Raw genomic sequence first — 18,928 nt, forward strand, 5'->3', positions numbered from 1 at the left:
GTAATCTCTGTTTTTTCGCCTGAATCTTCAGTCATCACTTCTGCTCAGATGGTGTAGCTTACAGAATGACCAGCGAGTATTACTGCACTGCAGCTGTGTGCCTCTGCTAACCATCGCAGTTGCAGACCCTCTAGTTGCGCATGACAAAAATCTTGCTTAATGTTATAAGATCTACTTGACTAATATCTTTCTGACCTACAACAGCAAATGAGAAAATCGGGGAGAAAATTGGCTTCTTCATTAAATTATTCTCATGTCTGCCACCGTGACAGATTACCTGCAAGGTATGATCAATGATTTTCGACAGTCTGGAAAAAGCTATGTTTGGGCGGAGGGTGAGGAGACAGAAGCGGGGGAATCGAGCTGGGCTACGCACAAGGCTAAAGGCTAACCAGTACAGATCAGCACTCCTGAAACAAGATGGATGACATCAGAATGGGAATTACCTCATCGCTATGCACCCCCTTGTCACGCTTTGGTACATGCGCCAAAGAATCTCTCTCAGTCTACATTTGGAGCAGAGAGAGACAGTGGTCTGAGAAGAGGATGTAAACTGATGCAGTCCTCGTTTCATGTTATATCGTTACAGTTAATACAATCGAAAGAGAGCTGCGATGTCGCAGTGTTTTCTTGGTGTGTGTTCTGAACTCGCTACATGTGTGTCATTTTTTCACTAGTTCCAAAATAAGTTGTTGAGCAACAGCAAAATCATGTTCACTAATTTGTGAATGACATCACGTTTGCCTTTCTTTGCATTCTAGCGTTCCCAACGTTAGATCTGTAATCTTACTTCTGTGTTGTGACAGAGGCTCAGAGAATAGCCCGTAGAATGAAACGATTTTCTGCAAATATTTCAAATCATTCTGTGTTGGTGAGCTCTCATCAGCTTTTCCACATGATCCTGCGAACAGAGTGTCCACGAAATCAAATGTCTCTATGGGAACATGATCCCATGTTGGTCAGCTGAGGAGACCTCTTTCACACAAAAGGTTCAACCAGTTATGGTTCGATGATAAAAATTTATAATAACAAAGATCACCCTTTCATCCCCCATTTTCCCCACCCACCTCCACCCAAAAAATAATCAACAACCAAACAAAATATCCAACCTGCAAGAGAAAGGGATGCCGGTAGGCAGTGTGACATATGCAAATTAGACATAACTACATGACTTATGTTATCTACATAACATGTGATGCCATTATGCAATCTTTCCACGTTTAGCTACATTTCAGAGAGCCAATAGTTACTTCTGGTGAGATTTTTTTGGCAATGCTGGTCGAGCTGAACTTTTAAAATACAGGTGACCAGCTCTTTGTGCAGTAGTGGTGGCCTGGCTTCAGGGTTTTGCAGACTGAGTCCGGCAGCTGCTGCAGGTACATTTTACAGTTTTAGACAGAAAGCTGCAACTAGCATTACTACATGCTAAGTAAACAGCCTGTTCCAAACAGTCATTTAGATTGGGCACTGCATTAGTAAAGGGTTTAGTCAGCTCACTGTGGAAGGTCCAATGCTTACCTAACCAGACAAGTGCATGCCATAAAAGGTCAAAGTTTAACTGTTGTTGTTCACTTACTGAAATGTTGCTTGTCACTTTTAGGTGGAGGTTGCAGATCTTTTGACCTTCGATCAGCTGGCCAGCTACGCAGCTACTCCGTCACAGCTAAAGACGAAGCAAGAAGTGACAAAAGTCATGGCGGTCATCAAACCTGTCGACTACGGGGCTTTCTTTGACACAGTCTCACCAGCCATTGAGGTGAACATCTAAAATGTATTTTCTTATCAGTAATACTCACATGGTGGTTAAAGTTGCACCCTATGTAAACACATCATCTGTAGCATTTAATAAATAAATAAATGTTATCTGGTGGTTGTATCAAGAGCGATACTGTTTAAATTTTAACTATCAAACATTAGCGAGTTTTTGTATCTATTTACTAGGGTTATCTACCGAAACTGGGTCCTACTCATTCGGTACCAATCATAACACAGAATACAGTGCCTCATTTTGGTGCCTCAGCTCTGTCCTGAAATAGTTGCTCTGCTCATGGGCAACATAAAAACTCTGGTGGCAACACATTCTAGACATTGCTCTGACAGCTTGTAGCCTACAGTTAGTTAGTAGTTATCTCAAACTGGAGTCGACATGAGACAAAAACTAAAGTGTGGCTTTATTTCATGCAAAAGTATTTAGACACCGTAAAGGCAGCAAATGCAAATGCAATAGCCGTCCTGGGAGCAACAGGTTGTAGCAGAATGCATTTTGTGTGAGGAACAAGACAAATTTGATAAAGCACCTGGCGATGCACAGGATACAGCACCATGTTTGACTACATACGTGACCCATGTCAAGCACATCAGCAGGCAGTGTGGGTGTCCCAGTTATCATTTAGAGAATGAGCTCTTATCTTGACTACTGCTGAAATACTTATGGGTTATTTCACTCAATTAGGAGCCTTCCTAGGTACAAAAATGCTACAATCGAATAATCCTAACTCTTTATGGATTTTTGTCCCCACATCTTTCCTTGACCACATGACGTTTTCCATCATGGTTTTGGGATAGTGGTTAGGAAACTGCAGCCAGATTCTGCACAGTAGGCATCGCAGTGTGGTACCACAGATACAGAAAGCTTTCATGTTATCCATCTTTATAATCAGTCAATGATTTATCAACAAAATGTATGCGTTTTGTATCCTCAGTTGGATTTTAAAGGCAGCAAAGGAAACATTGGGCTTTTTAGAAAGCGATGATTGATACATAAATTCTAACATGATGAAAATTATTATTTTTACTTTTATGTAGGCACAAACTATTTAATTTCACTAAATCTTATTGTCCCGTAGACCCACCCGGCGAACTACACAGAGGAGGTGAAATCTGCCTTCCTCCAGGCAATATATGACAGAGGGAATCTGTCCTCTCCAGCAATAAATGACTCAGAGTTCCTGCTGTGGCTCAGGGTTCGCCTGCGCCCTCTGCTGGTCGACCTCTCTCCCAGCCTGGTGACACCTTTACTTGACATTGGGAAGAACAGGAGTTGTAATAGCAGCCAAGAAATGTAAGTATGCCTGTGGTGGTCGTGATTATTTTTTGATTATCATTGTGATGTGATCTGATTGTTGACTTGCTTCTGACTAATGTTCTTCTGAATCTAGCATCACATTGTTGGACACACTACGCTTGACACTTAGGAACAACACTAAAAGGGAAATCTTTAAAATTACCCTCCTCTTCCTTCAAGGTCTGTATAAAATAAACATTTTTTAATAATCTTGCAAAATGTAGAAAACTATGTACAGCATTTACCATTGTGTATATATTGTTGTGATGTATTTTTTAATACAGGTCCAACACCTCTCAAATGTTACACTGGCGGAAGCTTGTACATGTATCTGAAAGACACATTCCTCAGCTTTGGATTCCCAGATTTGTCCACGTTCAAATCTCTACTGCCAGCGACACGTGAATCAGAGGTGATATAATAGAATCCATCTATCAAAGTTCACACAGATTGCTCATATTCTTTTGAGCAGTGGGGCTAATCAGTTTTCACCAAATTCCTTTTCATGATGTGTTTTCCAAGTGGTAATTCAGTAGAAATTTCAAAAAGTTCTTCTGAGTATTGTAATTTATTTTTCGTCATTAATTTCTCCCCCTTTCTATTTGTTTCAGCTCCTAAGTACCATCACCGCTTCAGAGTTGAATCAGCTCCTCAGTCAACCCAATATGATTGACAACAACTCTGACATCTGTTTCCTTTTCAACAACTACAACAACACTCCTGCCTTCCTAGACAATGTAAGACCCTTGTCTGAAAGTTGCAATATAACAGACATTTTTATTGATAAGACATAGCACTTTCCACAACATTTTATATATATGTCAGAGACACTTTGTTGTGTCATCAGAGATATAGTCCAAACAGAGGACCTCTTATTCAGGACATTATTTCACTTGGATAGTGGCAAGGGCCATTGTTCAATGCACTTCAATGACAGAAGGAAGAAGGTCTTATTTGGCTCTGTTTGAGCGAATAAGAATTGTAATCGGTCATATTTCAGTAGGAAGCCTCATCCTGATCTGCTCCCATTTGCCCTGTTGAATTAACTGCATTAAATTAATAAAACCTCAACACTTCCTGCAACAAATTTAAAGCCCTTTTGCATTTCAATGGACAGAAAAGGTTTATTTTCCAACAGGACATTTATTGTGAAACATTTGTACTGATGGCACATCTGTGAAGATTCTTAGTCAGCCATGTGATGACATCTCCAGTAGTTGTACATAGCCGTACATTGTTCATCTTGTGGGTCGTTGGAGGCTGGTGTGCCATTCAGTGTTGTAGCAGCAAACTCTGCTTGCATGAACGGAGTAACAGTGAGGAAGTGTCAGGTTATAATGTTGGCAACAAACACCTTATTGAATATGACTGGATGTTACCAGCTACACAGCTGAGAATCAGCCAATCATTAAAAAAGCACACAGCAAATGGCTGAAGCCTGTCAGCCAATACACATTTCAGTGCTCTGCTTGAGCTAACACTATGCTTCATACGACATATTATTGTATCACAAGTCTTAATTGATTAGTTTTACAATACAATGTCTCATTAAAACATGTGTATATATTCCTAGGAGGATGTTCCAGACAATGTGAAGATGGCGACTCTCCCCTGTGTCTGGCCTTTGGCCCTGAGCAGCAACACCAAACCTGAGGTTGAATCCTGGTTCGTCCATCGGTTGAGGAACTATCTTAAGTTCCTGAACAAGAGCCTCATCAGCCCCACTGAAGTGCAGAATGCTACATGTCTTGCCTTCCAGAAACTGTAAGCCTCTTTTTCACAATGTCACTAACAGATGGACTGATACAGATCAATTATATGAACATTTGTCTGGTTTCCCTCTTAACTAGGGTCTCTGTAATGGGAACTAACTTCACATACAACAGCTCTGAGTTTGGACAGGGTGATGTTTACACCACCATCAAGACCTACTTGAGCTCTGGTAGGTAAAATTCAAGGAATTCTATCTTAACCAACCTTATATTAATAGTCTATGACTGACACAATTTTTGATATTGTGTAAATAGTGGTGGTCAAGGGGAAGTATCTACATCCAGATCTAAAAAATAATGTCGGAAAATAGCTAACTTTTCAAAATAACACTGAAGCTGTTTTCAGACATGCACTGAACTCCGGACATTCTCCTGACATTCTCTGAAGGGGCTGTATGAGAGAACACAAATGTCTGAGTCAGTTGCTGTGAACATTTGCATTTTTCCTGCCAGCCCCCAAGCGAAAATTGCGGATACTGTCACAGTGAGCTCATGGTAGGCTACAGCAGGACCATGTCCGGAAAATTCACTGTGAGCGAGGGGGCATGTTGATCACATTTCTAACCCGCGGTGGATGCAAGACTGAAAAAACCACAAAGAATGCAAATATCTCAGGATGAAAAACAGATGCCATACACGTAGAAGCAGAAACAAATGATTTCTGCATCAGAATTTATAGGTCAAGTCCTGCCTCCTACAGCCACCCCTCAACTGAACACTCTGGACATTATGCTCTTGTTGTGAACGTGTCTGACACGAACAATCTCCTGCTCCATCTTTTATATGTGACGCAAAGTTGATGGCTGAAAATGGCTTAAGGGATGTGATGAATTAGACTGAGAAGATGATTGGAAGTTTATAATAAATGTCCTTTAACAAATATGTCAGAAAAATGCTTCCTTATTCTGAGAACCAATGATCTTTTATTATTGTACCAATATAGTAATTCATTGACTGTCAATGCATTTATTATTATTTTTACTTGTTATCATAGGTTCTGGACCCAGATGCTACAATGCCAAAGATCAAGAACTCAACTCAACCTCCTGGTTTGTCAATTACATCGGCAGCTTTGTGACATTCATCACTCCCGACGATTTAGCCACCTTCATCTCCTCCAGTCAAGTATGTCAAGCATCAGCAACATAGTGTCATCTTCTTCCCCTGCACCATAACTTGGCACAGCCTCAAATTTATGCTTTAACCTCAACTACATATTGATAAAAACATTTTGAACATATTTCCAATGTATGATTTAATTAATCTAGATGAACTGAGAAAAAATGCCTTTTTAAAAAGTAAAACAAGTTCTTCTTATGTTTGATTATTTAAGGCTAAAGTGTTCTTGAAGGACCGAGCCAACCTGGAGCTCTTCAACAACACAGCCATCCCAGAAAATGTAACCGACTATTACGTCTCACAGCTATTTGAATTAAACCCAACCTTCAACCTTGGGGAGTAAGTATCCACAAATCTTACACAATACGTCAAAAATGTTATATGGATATTTGGATACTAAGATATTTTATGTCTCTTTCCATTCAGGCTTCCAGGAGCTTTCCTGTGCTCCAATGAGGTCCCAATTGGAGCGTACACCTCTGTGAATGAAAATGACACCTTACTTGTCTTGAAAGAGATGGCGACATTCTGCAATGCAACAGTGAACCCTGAGGTACCAGCTCTTAATGATTCTCGAGAAATAAAGTTTAAATTTGAAAAAAGGCTTTTTAAGGATACAACACAAAAAAAACACACAAATGAAAAATAAATAAATCAAAATTTGTGTTTAGTTTTTTAAAATGGTAAATGGTCTGTATTTATATAGTGCTTTTCTAGTCTTGATGACCAGTCAAAGTGCTTTTACAGTACAGTTTTGCCATTCACCCATTCACACACACATTCATACAGTGCATCTATGTGCAGCACTTTTTCTATGAGGGGCCATTCGGGGTTCAGTATCTTGCCCAAGGACACTTCGTAATGCAGAACGGCTGACCTTCCAGTTGGAGGATGACTCTACCCCTCAGCCAAAGCTGCCCCAATTTAAATAAATTTGATCTGCTGAGTCAGGTTTAGAGTGTACAAGCAAGAACGAGTTGTGTGTTTTCACAATGATGGAATGACAACCTGTCTTTTATACTGTATCTTTCATCCAGTGTGCTGTAGAATCTGATTCAGCTTGTCATGATCCTGAGTGTTGATAGAATCAGATTAATAATCAGGTGCAGACAGACCAAAACAGAAATCATGTCTGTGCAAAGAGCGTTTATAAATGAACATTTTACTGTCACACTGAGCCAGAGCCACTTATAGATGCCACCATGTCTATAAGTACCTTAGAAGCAAGTTCATTTAGGCCTTTATGGTTGTGTTTAAGATGATCAAAATTAATGACAGGATCAAACATAAACCAACTTAAGGTTTAGCAGCCTGAAGAAGCTGCGTGTGACCAAGAATTTACAAAATACCTTAAACAAATTTTAGACACTGCATTGAACAACATTTCAGTGTTGTTGTGAACGCGTCTGAGCAGAGAATCTCCTGCTGTGTTCTTCATGTGTGAAAGACATGAGCTTGTCTCCGGAGCTTGTGTCTGAAAACGTCTTAGAATCTGAAAAGACTTATGTCTGAAGGAAAGAACAGTTAACAGTTTCTAATTAGTTTAAATGTAGGCAAATTTTCATTTTCAAGCTTGCTTGTCAATTTGTTTTAATGTCTTTGCTCCATGCCTCTCTGATAATGCTTTAAAGAGGCTGTGCAGGCTTCTACTTTCACAACATTTAAACTATAAAACAGTTAAATGTTCTCATTTGATTCTATAGGCGTCTGCTGCTCTGGCATCCAACATCCAGACCATCACACCCGCAACATTTGCGACACTCGGCAGTGCCAGTGCAGCCCTGACCATCAGCAAGATCACTTCGATTGACCCAACAGTGCTGGTTTCCTCTTTGTCCACGCTGAGCACAGTTGTCACCTGGACCACAGTCCAAGCCAGCGCTATCATCCAGACCATGAGTGCAGGAGGCTTCCAGGTGAGGGCCCAATTCTTAACACGGCTAAAAAGCACAACATATGTCATGCTTTGAAGCATTTTCCCACCGGTTTTGGTTGAGTAAAAAACACAAAATAACAATTTAGTGCTTTGCATATACGTATATGTATTAATGTATGTATACATTTATTAAACAGATCACAAATGCATCCTCCCTGGAATCTCTTGGTACCCTTGTTAGCGGAGTTCCCTCGGAGTTAATAGAAGCAGTTCCAGCTTCTGAGCTACTCAAAATCTCCCGGAACCCCGCCTTTGTTTCCAGCATGCTGACAGCCACTGTCGTTGTCCAACAGACCTTTGTCAAAAAGGTACAGTGTCAGTTTGGAACATACAACACAGTCATTCATGATTCTCAAGTTGACATCTTAACCACCCGAGGCTCGGCTTTGGGTGTTATTTTAAGGCTCAGGGGAGCAAAGACAACATGATATCAAAGTATCTTAACAACACCTTTAATACCAGGGTGCTTATCAGAGTACATTCATGGGAATGACCATGAAGTGTGATCCTCTCTTCTTTGAATCCCCATGCAGACACTACTCAGGGCTCACTGTGGCCACCTCTGCATGTTTTTCTTTTCATATATCAACATTTGTATTTGTAATTTTGATATAAAAACAATAGCATATTTGTGACTAGAGATGTATTTCACTTAAAACAACTTCACAATAGGCTTTTTCCATTTTATCTTCTGTTTTTGTAAAGATGTTACAGCCATGTGAGCCAATGCGAACTCTGTTCTTCAGTAGAAATAGTAACTTTCATTACATATGTTGGTAAACTTTAGGATGCACTGACGAATTTAATGGTAACATGTTAAATGCCACCAACCTCAGCCATTTTGAGTTAGGATCCTGGTTTTAAATGCATGTAATCTTCTGGTAGATTGTATCCATGGACCCAAGTCCAGCGAAAGTGGTGCTGAATGTCCCCGATGCCATGGCAACTCAGATCGCACCGTTTCTGCTGGTGTTTACTAATGAGACTGTGAACATTAGTGTGATGAACAGAAAGACATGGAAGCCAGATCAGGTCAGTGAATGGTTTTACACAGACGAGAATTAGCAAGAAGTTTTGGGATCAATTAAAACATATTGTGACTCCAAAATTTAAATAGAGATAAATCCATTTATTTTTGGATGATCAGGTAATTAGGAGCCAGATATACTTATCAACAACCCACAAGCCTCCTGCTACATTTACATAGTGCTCTAGGCATGAAATGAGGTATTAGATGGAATCAGGTCAGCTTTAAAACACACAGTAAATCTCCAAAGTAACTGACTCTCCGCACTATCAGGGAGAGCTATTGAAAGTTAACATTAGGTAACAAATAAATCAAGAATAAAGACTCTTACTCTTATACAAGCTATGTGCACAGTAGATCAATATTACATTGCATCCAGCCCATAAGTTGTAACTGACATTGAAGTGTTCTGTTTATTTTGTTCTTCTAGGCTGCCCTGTTCTTTGGCACATTGGGTAAAGCAAGCTTTGACACAGAGCAGTAAGTGAACAAGCCCGAGTGTTTTTTTATTATCCCAAATTTAGTCCATGCCATTTAACTTGTCTTCCACCGTCTCTCTCCACAGGCTTTCTCCGTCCATGCTGCAGGGCTTCACATGTACGTCAGCACAGAAAATGAAAAGAAACAAGGTCCGGGGCCTGGTCCGTGCCTGCAGATCGAGGAAGGGCAGGGCCAAAGTGGTGCTGAAGCAATCACAGGTAAAGTAAAATTAAATTTATGTTTAAGTGCATTTATTAAAATAAAATTATATGGCTCTTTATCTGTAGTTTACTAAATAAATTGGATGTACAACACTAGAGTCAAAAAAATTGTGTTGTGTTATGTATTCGTATACCACTTATGTAGCAGTTCGTAATGTTCTTTTTTCTACAGCTGACTTGCATGTACAACCTGCTCAAGGGAAACATCTCCCAGAACTTCGGAGATTATCCTTCTGACATGCTTCTGTACTTTAAGTAAGTCTGTCTCTGAGTATCTTGTTTAAAAAAGTATATTTTGTTTGTTCATTGATTGATTCCCATCTTTATATCAAATTATTACAGCAAAGACGATGTCAAGAAAGCCAACTGCAGGTCATACATTTCTGCAGTTGGGGGTGCAGACTTCACTGTGGCCTCCAGCATTTTGAACAAGGACTCGCTGCTGCTTAGTGAAGCCAAGACGTGCCTGGTGAGTGCAGTTCAAATTACGTTTTACTACACGAAACAAAAATAAACTTAAAATGCAGCAGAGGATTCTTTAATATAAAAAAGTTGAAGCTTGCACGAGTTGGGTGTATGTTGAGTCACCATATTATAAACATAAGTTATAAAGATGCTTGTATAACATACAATTAAATGTGGGCAGCAGAGAATTCCCCTGCTCAGCAAAATACTATCCCTAACTGTCGGCCCTGCATATTGTCGTTTTCTTCAGTCTTTTATTAAGAACCTCCCCTTGTACTGTTTCTCTTTCATCTGCTGGTTTCACAGCCTCACAGTAGAGGCCAGAAACAGCTTGAACAAAATTGGCAAAATATGTTCAGTGAGTGAACAATTTTGGTTTTGTAACCAACAAACCTCTAAAAAGCATATTGAGTATTGAACATGTTCTTAGTAGTGATTTTTTCTTGTTGCCATCAGGAAGTTATGTTTTACTGTTTTAATGTCTGTGTATGTTTTTTTGTACAGGCTGTTCCAAATGAATTGATCCCAGTGGGATAAATAAAGTTGTTTGAATTGAATTAGATGCGTGATGCGTATGTGTGAAAAAACATATTTGCTTGTTAGATGGTGCAAATTAATCAGAAAAGTAGTCTGGAGAAGGAAATATCATTGATCTGAATGATACTTTGTGTGTCTCGACTTCAGTACTGTTTTAAAATAGATTCTGTTTCAATTGAACAGGGCATAAAAGGCTTCAGTCTGAGCCGAGACAACGTGGAGGTCATGGGAAACATGGCCTGCACTCTGGACGGCTCTTACATCCAGAACGCTGATCCTCTCATCCTGGAAAAACTCAAAGTCTGCAAAGATCTCTCTGACAGCCAGGTGGCTTCCATTGAGAAGCTGCTGCTGTCTGGGAAAACACCATACGGGTACAAAAAACGAATCCAATTAACAGCCATTGAGATATTTTTTTTTAAGCATGGGCAAATAATCTTCTATATTTTTCATATTGTCAGCAATTCGTATAAAATATAGAAATAGGGAACAATATATATATATGAATATTATAAACATTAGAAAAAGATGAACACAATATGAACGTAGATATGTACAATTTGAATGTTTATATGGCCGTTATTGGCGGAGGAAAGTTAAAATTCCACAGTCACGGGTGAGGACATTTAGGCAGTGCAATGCTGGGTTCCTGGGCCTTATTGATGAGGCCAGCTGTAGTCAAGGTTTTGAGTCTGTTCCACATGCACCATCTTGCTGCTGTAAATACAAAGTTCACAGAACTGCCAGCGACAAAATGATTTTTTGCAGGATCGTTGTGACTTTGAATGCCACAAACACAGACTCAGAAACTGTTGAGAGATGTACAAACACATTGCTGGTGTTAGTCTTTTGTGGGATTTGATAGTTGCAAGAAAAAAACATTTCCTGAATGCAACGTACACAAACCATCACCTTCTTTTATTTTTAGGTATTTAGGTATATTTAAGGATTATTAATGTCCATTTGTTAAATAATAAATCCTCTTCCATAAAATGAGTAGCCGAGCAATAGACCAGACTGTAAGAATGTGTCTTCTCTGTGCAGAAATGTCAACACCTGGAACAAGCAAACACTGACGGACCTGGGGATCCTTCCTCTGTATTTCACAAGAAACATCTGGGGAAAGTTAAAACATGTATGTGTTTTACTCTACTTCTGATACTCTTTGTTGCCATGTTATTGAATCATTTTTCTAATTTAAATACCACACCAAAGATTCCTCCAATCCATTGTATGTTTTGTGTTAAAAACAATTCCCATAATGTGTTTTTTTTTCTTTTGCAGAAAACAAAGAAAAAGCATCTCAGGAAATTTATGCCCCGTCTGAGGAAAAGCAAGACAAAGAAGAGGAAGCTCAAACATCTTTTCAAACAGATGATCGCGCTCAAGGGAAAACGAGGAGCAGGTAAAGGTTCCGTTTTTGTGTTCGGTTTTACAAAAAGGTCTGTTTATACTGGAGCTGATTTCATTAGTGAATTAATTGAGAGAAATGTAACATTCTGATGATAAGTGAATAATCAGGCTACAGACAGTAGCAATCAGATGTCTCTGTCTGTTCTATTGAATTGAGCAGGTGTGTGTTTTATTTCTTCAAATCGAAACGTTTCATTAGTTAAGAGGAAAATGTTGTTATTTCTTATTTGTCCAGTTCAAAGTCGTTTGTCAAGTGCGATAACAAAGATTTCAGACAAAGCAAGCACTTTGAAGACATCACCTTGGACTCTAGCTGTATATTGTATCGTAAAAACTACATATTGTATAAAACAGCTGTGTATGTGTGTTCCTCTCATTTGCTCGCTTATAATTGTTCACAAAAGGCTGCACAGTGGGAAACATCACCCAATTGACAGCGAGTGACCCGTCCTTCCCCTTTGGCTACGATGCAACACAATTTGACCTCTGCCTGGACGTCCCTGTTCTGAAGGACAGTCTCAACTCCATTTGCGAGAAAGTGGTCGATGATGATTTCCAGAAAATCATTCTGAAGAAACTCAACCAGGTAAATTTCATACATGAAAGGTTGAGTGGCCTAATATTGTATATATTATTGGCTTTTTAGTAAAATGCGTGTTACAGACTTCCACAATGACAAAAAAAGATGAATTTAGGAATTTAGAGACATGGCTGAACAACAAATCAATAAATTGGTGAGCGTGTTGTATAACTTCTGGTTTTGTTGGTGTTTGTGTATCGACTTCTGCTCTACTTCATCCCCCTTAATTCTCTTACTTTCTTCCCCATCTCCATATTTACCCTCATTCTGTCTACACTCTCTTTTAGCAACCCACTCGCTAATTCACAGTGTTTCACATGCTATTGTTGTCCTGGTTAGCCTAGCAACTTAGCTTTAGCAGCTAATGATGGCTTCTGTCACTCCCCTGCTCTCTCCTGCTCAGTGTGCTTGACATTCACTTACTCCTCCACTCACATTCAGTCTGGTTCTTAGGGTTCCTTCCAGTTAAAAGGGAGTTTTTTCTCTCCACATTCTCCAATGCTTGCTCATGTTGGGAACTGTTTGGCTTCTCTATAATATTGTGAATATGTAAAGTATTGAGATAATGTATGTAGTGATTTGGCACTATAAAAATATAATTGAGTTGAATTATCCTAATAAAAAAGTCATCATGTCACAGTGACACTATGGATAATGGTTTTATGCTGTGTACACTGATTTCTAATCATGAAGAATGATATTTTTAACACACCACCATATGTATCTCCACATTGTTTATTCTGTTGTGTTCAGGCATACCCATCAGGTGTTTCGGATAATGAAGTCCAAATCCTTGGTTCAGTGTCACGTGTAGCATCGATTGACGACATCTCCAAGTGGAGCATCACCAAAATCGACACTCTGGCAGCGCTCATGAAAGATGAGGATGGATCATGGGAGGCAGCAAAGGTAAAATGTGCAGGGATTGTCAAAAAAGAAAAAGAAAAAAAAGTTTGGAGAAAAATTAATTAGAATCTTAAATGGCCTTATACAGCATGATGCAGTATAACAGAGCCTCATCATCACTCTGACTGTTTTCTTTAATTTTTTCTAGAGCAAAGCAATCATCACAAGTTATCTGAATAGTTCTGGGAAAACCCTGGACAGCACTGTGCTCAACACTATCGGTCTCAACCTGTGCTCGTTGGACGTCAGCACACTGATGACCATAACCCCGGATAGTATCAGGTGGGTGTCGGCTTGTGTCTCAAAGATTCCCAAGCACGGCCACGGTGAGTGACAAGTTAGAGCTAACACTGTCTGGTGCCTTCTTCTCCTTCCATCCTGTCAGAAATGCCAACCCCCTGAATGTGGCTTCATGTTCGTCTGACCAGAAGAGTGTCCTGTATGAGATCAGTAATACTTCCTTCAGCTCACAGCGCAGCCGTCCTGAGATCTTTTACAATTTAATTAAAAGCTCTATGGGTGAGAATGCACGGTACCTGTCTTATGACTGTTCCTCTATCTCTATGCCTTGTCTCTAATTTATTGTTTTCCCCTCTTCTCTGTCAGGCGGAGCACCTCTGTTAGATGTGCAACAACTGTCAACTCAGGACATCAGCATGGATGTCCTCACTTTTAAGAGCCTGGTCCCCAGTGTGATCGCAGTAAGCAAGCTTGTTAAAGTGTAACTTCACCCCTAAGTGTCAGAGTCTATGAGAACGCAGTGCTGGGAGGTGGGGATGAGACACGCCTACCTACCGCTATTTGAAAATGAGTGCAACTTTCCAAACTCAAGAGCAGTCGCTGGTGGCCAGGAGCCACCCACCTTTGATTAGAGAGTGTGAATTTTTTCAAATATATAAACGTCATGACGTAGGGACGTCCCAAACCGTAGACAGTATGTAGTAGTTGGCCCTGAAATGTCCAAGACAGTTTGAAACACTCTGAGGCATTATGAGCCATGTTCAACCTGTAGATTTTGTATAAACTCAATAATAATCAATTATTCAAAGAACAGCCATAAAAATAAGCTTACGGTTCTAAAACATATTCAAATATGCAGTATCTCTTTAAAGTCTTGAATACAGAAAGTGCTCTGGACATGTACTGTCTGTTCAGGAGACGAGTTGATGCTTCAGAAAAACTTACTTGACATATACTGTGATGTATATTTTTATTTTTGATGCAAGTGAAAGAGATTGACACTGCTCTAATATCTCAGTTAAAATAAAGGCTACAGCCTAGCATAACTTAGCATAAAGACTGGTAGCATGGGGAAACAGTTAGCCTACTTGTGCCTGCTTTTAGTTAAGACATATTATCTAGTTTGTTAAATCTGTGCAAAACCTGGAAGTGTAAGTACAATTTGACATGAGCAATTTTTTTCTAACATCTTTTTGAGAATACAAAGCTGGTTTACTTTGCTCGCAAGTTTTATCTTGGCTCATGTGACTCTTTGAAAATGACCACAGGCTGCCATGTATTGACCTACAGTATGTTTGTAACCCTGCATATGAGTATTTTACTTTGGTAACTTTATGCCAACCCTTGAAGAAGGCCTGAAGCTGTCAGGGTTTAAATGTAATGATCATTTATAAATCCATAATGGATTGTTATAAAAAAAAAATCATCAAGTGTCCCCAGGAAAAAAAACTACTTTCCTTTAAACTTTTGACACTTTCCTTGTGTCATTGTACAGAATGTTAAAACTTTAAACCAACTTTTTTCACTGTTTCCTTTGAAATTTACAGGCTTTGAATGTGGCCACAGTCCAAGGCCTCATGGGTAGTCAGGTCAGCGATCTCGAGTTGTTTGCTAAAGACCCTGTGGTTGAGACCTGGGTGAACCGTCAGCTGCAGGTCGATCTAGACAAACTGGGTCTAAACCTAACCACCAACAGAACCAGCACGACCACTGCACCATCCAGCTCCATCAGCAGCACACATACTGCTACATCAGCATCTACACCAGCATCAGTGTCGACGTCAGCTTCAACATCTGCACCAGCATCAGTGTCGACATCAGCTTCAACATCTGCATCAACATCAGCAGCAGCCAGTAGTGTGACAGCAACACAGGGTAAGAAACATCTGGGTTTATTTGTTCGTTAAGTGAGTTTTGGCTTGGAGCATGAGGTCTTCACACTGGGAATGTTTCAAGAACTGTTGTTGTTATATCACGCAGTGAAAAAGCAACTGCTGTGTAGGATCCTGTTGTGTTCCTCTGACCCTCAGATGAGGTGCTAACCTCAAACTGTCCCACGGACAATCATCCTAAAATGCATATGTTCTGAACCAGAAGGCGTTGTATCCCCTGTATGAAGCAATGGAACTCTGCTTCTCACATTCAACTTTGTAAAATAGAGTTCATCATTACTGAATGATGCATAAGTCATTATTTTTGCCAGGAAAATGAGCCAGAACAAATAGATTTCACTTTTTATCAAGAATATGTTGTAATTGTAGCAAATTCCCTTCGATGCCAGTATGAAACATTTTGATGAATAATACTCAGACAAGTATTTTGCATTTATTGTTTTGTTTAAGCCCCTTAGGTGCAAAGGCCTTAAGTATTTAATATACTGTAGCTTACAATAGCAAGCTACTTTATGTAATTGCATTATGTGTGACATCTAAAATAATAATATGGAGGTATGCGCTCTACTGTTGTTTTCCTCCAAATAACTATTTTGAAGACATGTCATTTTTCTGCTGTGCTCTCTGAAGTTGGCCCAAACATTAGTTCCAATTGTATCTGAGTAAATAATATAAACTCTGTACAAACAGTAGGATACTAACTAATAAGTAATGATCAGCAAACACTGATCCTGTAGCCACAAGAGGAGCACATAATAACTTTAACCTAATGCTTGTGTTGTCATTTCGTAGTAACAACAATATTCCTGAGAATTTTTGTGATTTGATACCTTGTATAAATGACAATGTACCACAAGCTGTAAGAGCTTGTTAATACATATGAAATTCACCTCAAGTTCATGTGGTATAGCAGTGGTTTGAAAACAGATAAGTTACACTTCTTGGTATTGTCTCGTTGCACAAATTTTGACCTCACGACCCTCCGGAAATGGTGAAACGCGACAACTTACTATCAAATTTACAACACAGTTTGAACCTAGTATGTGGTAATGCTCCAACTGAACTTGTATTTGTCACAAATCATACAGTTTGATATGTTTTTCCAATCATGACAATACTAGGAAGAAAATCTTCCATGATAACAGTAATTTCACCTGTATGTTTTAGCGTCTTCGGGTACAACCTCAGATGGGGAGACAGGCTCGCCCTTCACTCAACTTCCATATTCCCTGGCTGCTGTGCTGACATCAGTGCTTCAAATGCTTCAACTAACCTAAACAACGTTGTGACTTTAGCATCACAATCCCAGCCAATCGTAGACTATTACATGGTTCGGTAATGCTTACATCTTTGAGTGTGATTCATTAACTTTAATATCAATGTTATTTATTACCTGAAGAACATTGTCAGCTGTAATGTCCTTCCTCTATCTCTTCATGTTGTAAAACTATGCAACAAACAAAAATCAAAATAATCGGTTTTATGTGATGATCTATAAGGATAAACATACTGGGATTTGGGAATGAATTGTTAATGACAATTGTGTTCAATCATTATTAAAAGTGTAATAAAAATAAATCCTTAAAATGTGCTTATCATTTTTATTATAAATTCAGCTTCTGTACTATTCTTGGAGATTTATAAATGTATACTAATAAACTGTTGCTTGTATTTCTCTCTTGGAGCAGATTTTAAAAATTCAACATAATGTCCCTGATGTTTTCCTACCTCAATAAATTCCTTTACTGCACTTTTTAATAGCATCAGTGGCAGAGCATACATATACAGAAAATATCCAGATAAGTGTCTTTACTTGTTTTGCAGTAAAAATAAAAGCGTCTGTATAATTTTTTTGTAAGGGATACAAATGACTGATCACAAGGCAATGCATTGTCACCAAAGTTTATTTTTCTGAATCCATTTTCAAAAAAGGCCCACTTTATTTAACCTTTATTTCCCACATTTCAAGATATCTGCAAGGAATTTAAAATATGAAAAAGAACTGTTCATACACTAGAGAAACCTGGATAATATCTTTATTTTTGTTAAATTCAATCAAAAACTCGCACCAAAAAATAATAAGTAGAAAAAATAACACTCCCACCTAAAACTGAACATTACCCCACATATAAAATTCTACTAATATTCAATCCAAGATACTAGATGTTGGATGTCACAAGACTTGACGGTCACAGTAGCATTGTACTGTACATGTTAACTACTGGCCTTAACACAACAAGCTGATAATTACCAGGTATAACATTTACCACACTCACAATCTTATTTAAGCACGCTAGCATGCTAACATTGGCTAATTCCCCCTGCGTGGCAATCGTATTACTGAATAGTATTCATGAAATTACACTCAAAACCATCGGTTACTGTGTTTACGCAGACACCAATATTCCGACTATTCAACCTTATACCAGAATAAGACATCATGTTGATTATGTTGTTGTTTACTTGGTTATAATAGAATTCAATTCAATTCATGTTCCTGTTTATATGTCTAGAGCAGTCTTGTTAGGACTCATCACTATGTCCACTAAGTCATTATGTCCGATGTCCAATCCGACAGATTTAAAACCCCCAACCCGAAATAGCATCTTGTTTTACACCCAGAATTAAATGTCATCAAGCAGTTGGTTACTGCCGTGTGCGATGTCACAAAATTCAGTAACTCAACCCAGTGTGCAATATTATTAAGACATACACATGTCTACATAATCTGACAACTGGAATACTCCACATTTCTTGATTTGATGTTACTTATTCTGTAGGACCTTATTCAGGTTAAAGTAATCAATAAATTCTCTTTATATGACATTGTCTTATTCTAGTGTCTTGATCGGATTAATATTGAAATATTTGTGTCCATGTAAACATATTCACTGTTAACAACATGGTAATCATATAGAGACAAGGTGGAAGATTACAGAAAGTGATGTGGCTTCATGGGTACCACTGATACATGCTATAAACCAGGTTTTTATGGCAATTCATCTATAAATGTTGGGAATATGCAAGTTTGAACCAAGTTGTGAGCAGCATACTTATTGCATGGCCCCCAAAAAAATAGTATTTCCATCTAATAGCAAATCAGAAATGCAATAGCTGCCAAAATGAACAGTACCCATTCAGGGAGACACATTGTACATTAGTACATTAACTAGGGGTGTAGCCATGATGCACGTGTTACCGGCGCCAGACCTAGGGGAAATCTGGACCGGCAGCAAGGGTTACACAGGCTAGGGAGCGCTGCGTAACCAATAGATA

General features: G+C 39.0%; 1 protein-coding gene across 1 annotated transcript; it reads left to right on the top strand.

Moving 5' to 3' along the window:
- The first annotated feature begins 1,124 nt into the window (after nt 1–1,124).
- LOC124852612 lies at nt 1,125–16,929 on the top strand. Its single transcript, XM_047341723.1, has 28 exons — nt 1,125–1,130; nt 1,601–1,756; nt 2,847–3,061; nt 3,159–3,244; nt 3,349–3,476; nt 3,676–3,801; nt 4,638–4,828; nt 4,915–5,006; nt 5,831–5,961; nt 6,170–6,294; nt 6,382–6,508; nt 7,659–7,871; nt 8,029–8,199; nt 8,777–8,923; nt 9,349–9,398; nt 9,484–9,616; nt 9,792–9,874; nt 9,962–10,088; nt 10,805–10,995; nt 11,666–11,756; nt 11,906–12,026; nt 12,439–12,620; nt 13,368–13,523; nt 13,669–13,802; nt 13,906–14,039; nt 14,127–14,221; nt 15,308–15,635; nt 16,829–16,929. Exons 1-28 carry the CDS (start codon nt 1,125–1,127, stop codon nt 16,927–16,929), a joined length of 3,840 nt encoding a protein of 1,279 aa, XP_047197679.1.
- The last annotated feature ends 1,999 nt before the right edge of the window (nt 16,930–18,928 follow it).

Source organism: Hippoglossus stenolepis, chromosome 10 (genome assembly GCF_022539355.2).
Source record: "Hippoglossus stenolepis isolate QCI-W04-F060 chromosome 10, HSTE1.2, whole genome shotgun sequence".
Classification (NCBI taxonomy): domain Eukaryota; kingdom Metazoa; phylum Chordata; class Actinopteri; order Pleuronectiformes; family Pleuronectidae; genus Hippoglossus; species Hippoglossus stenolepis.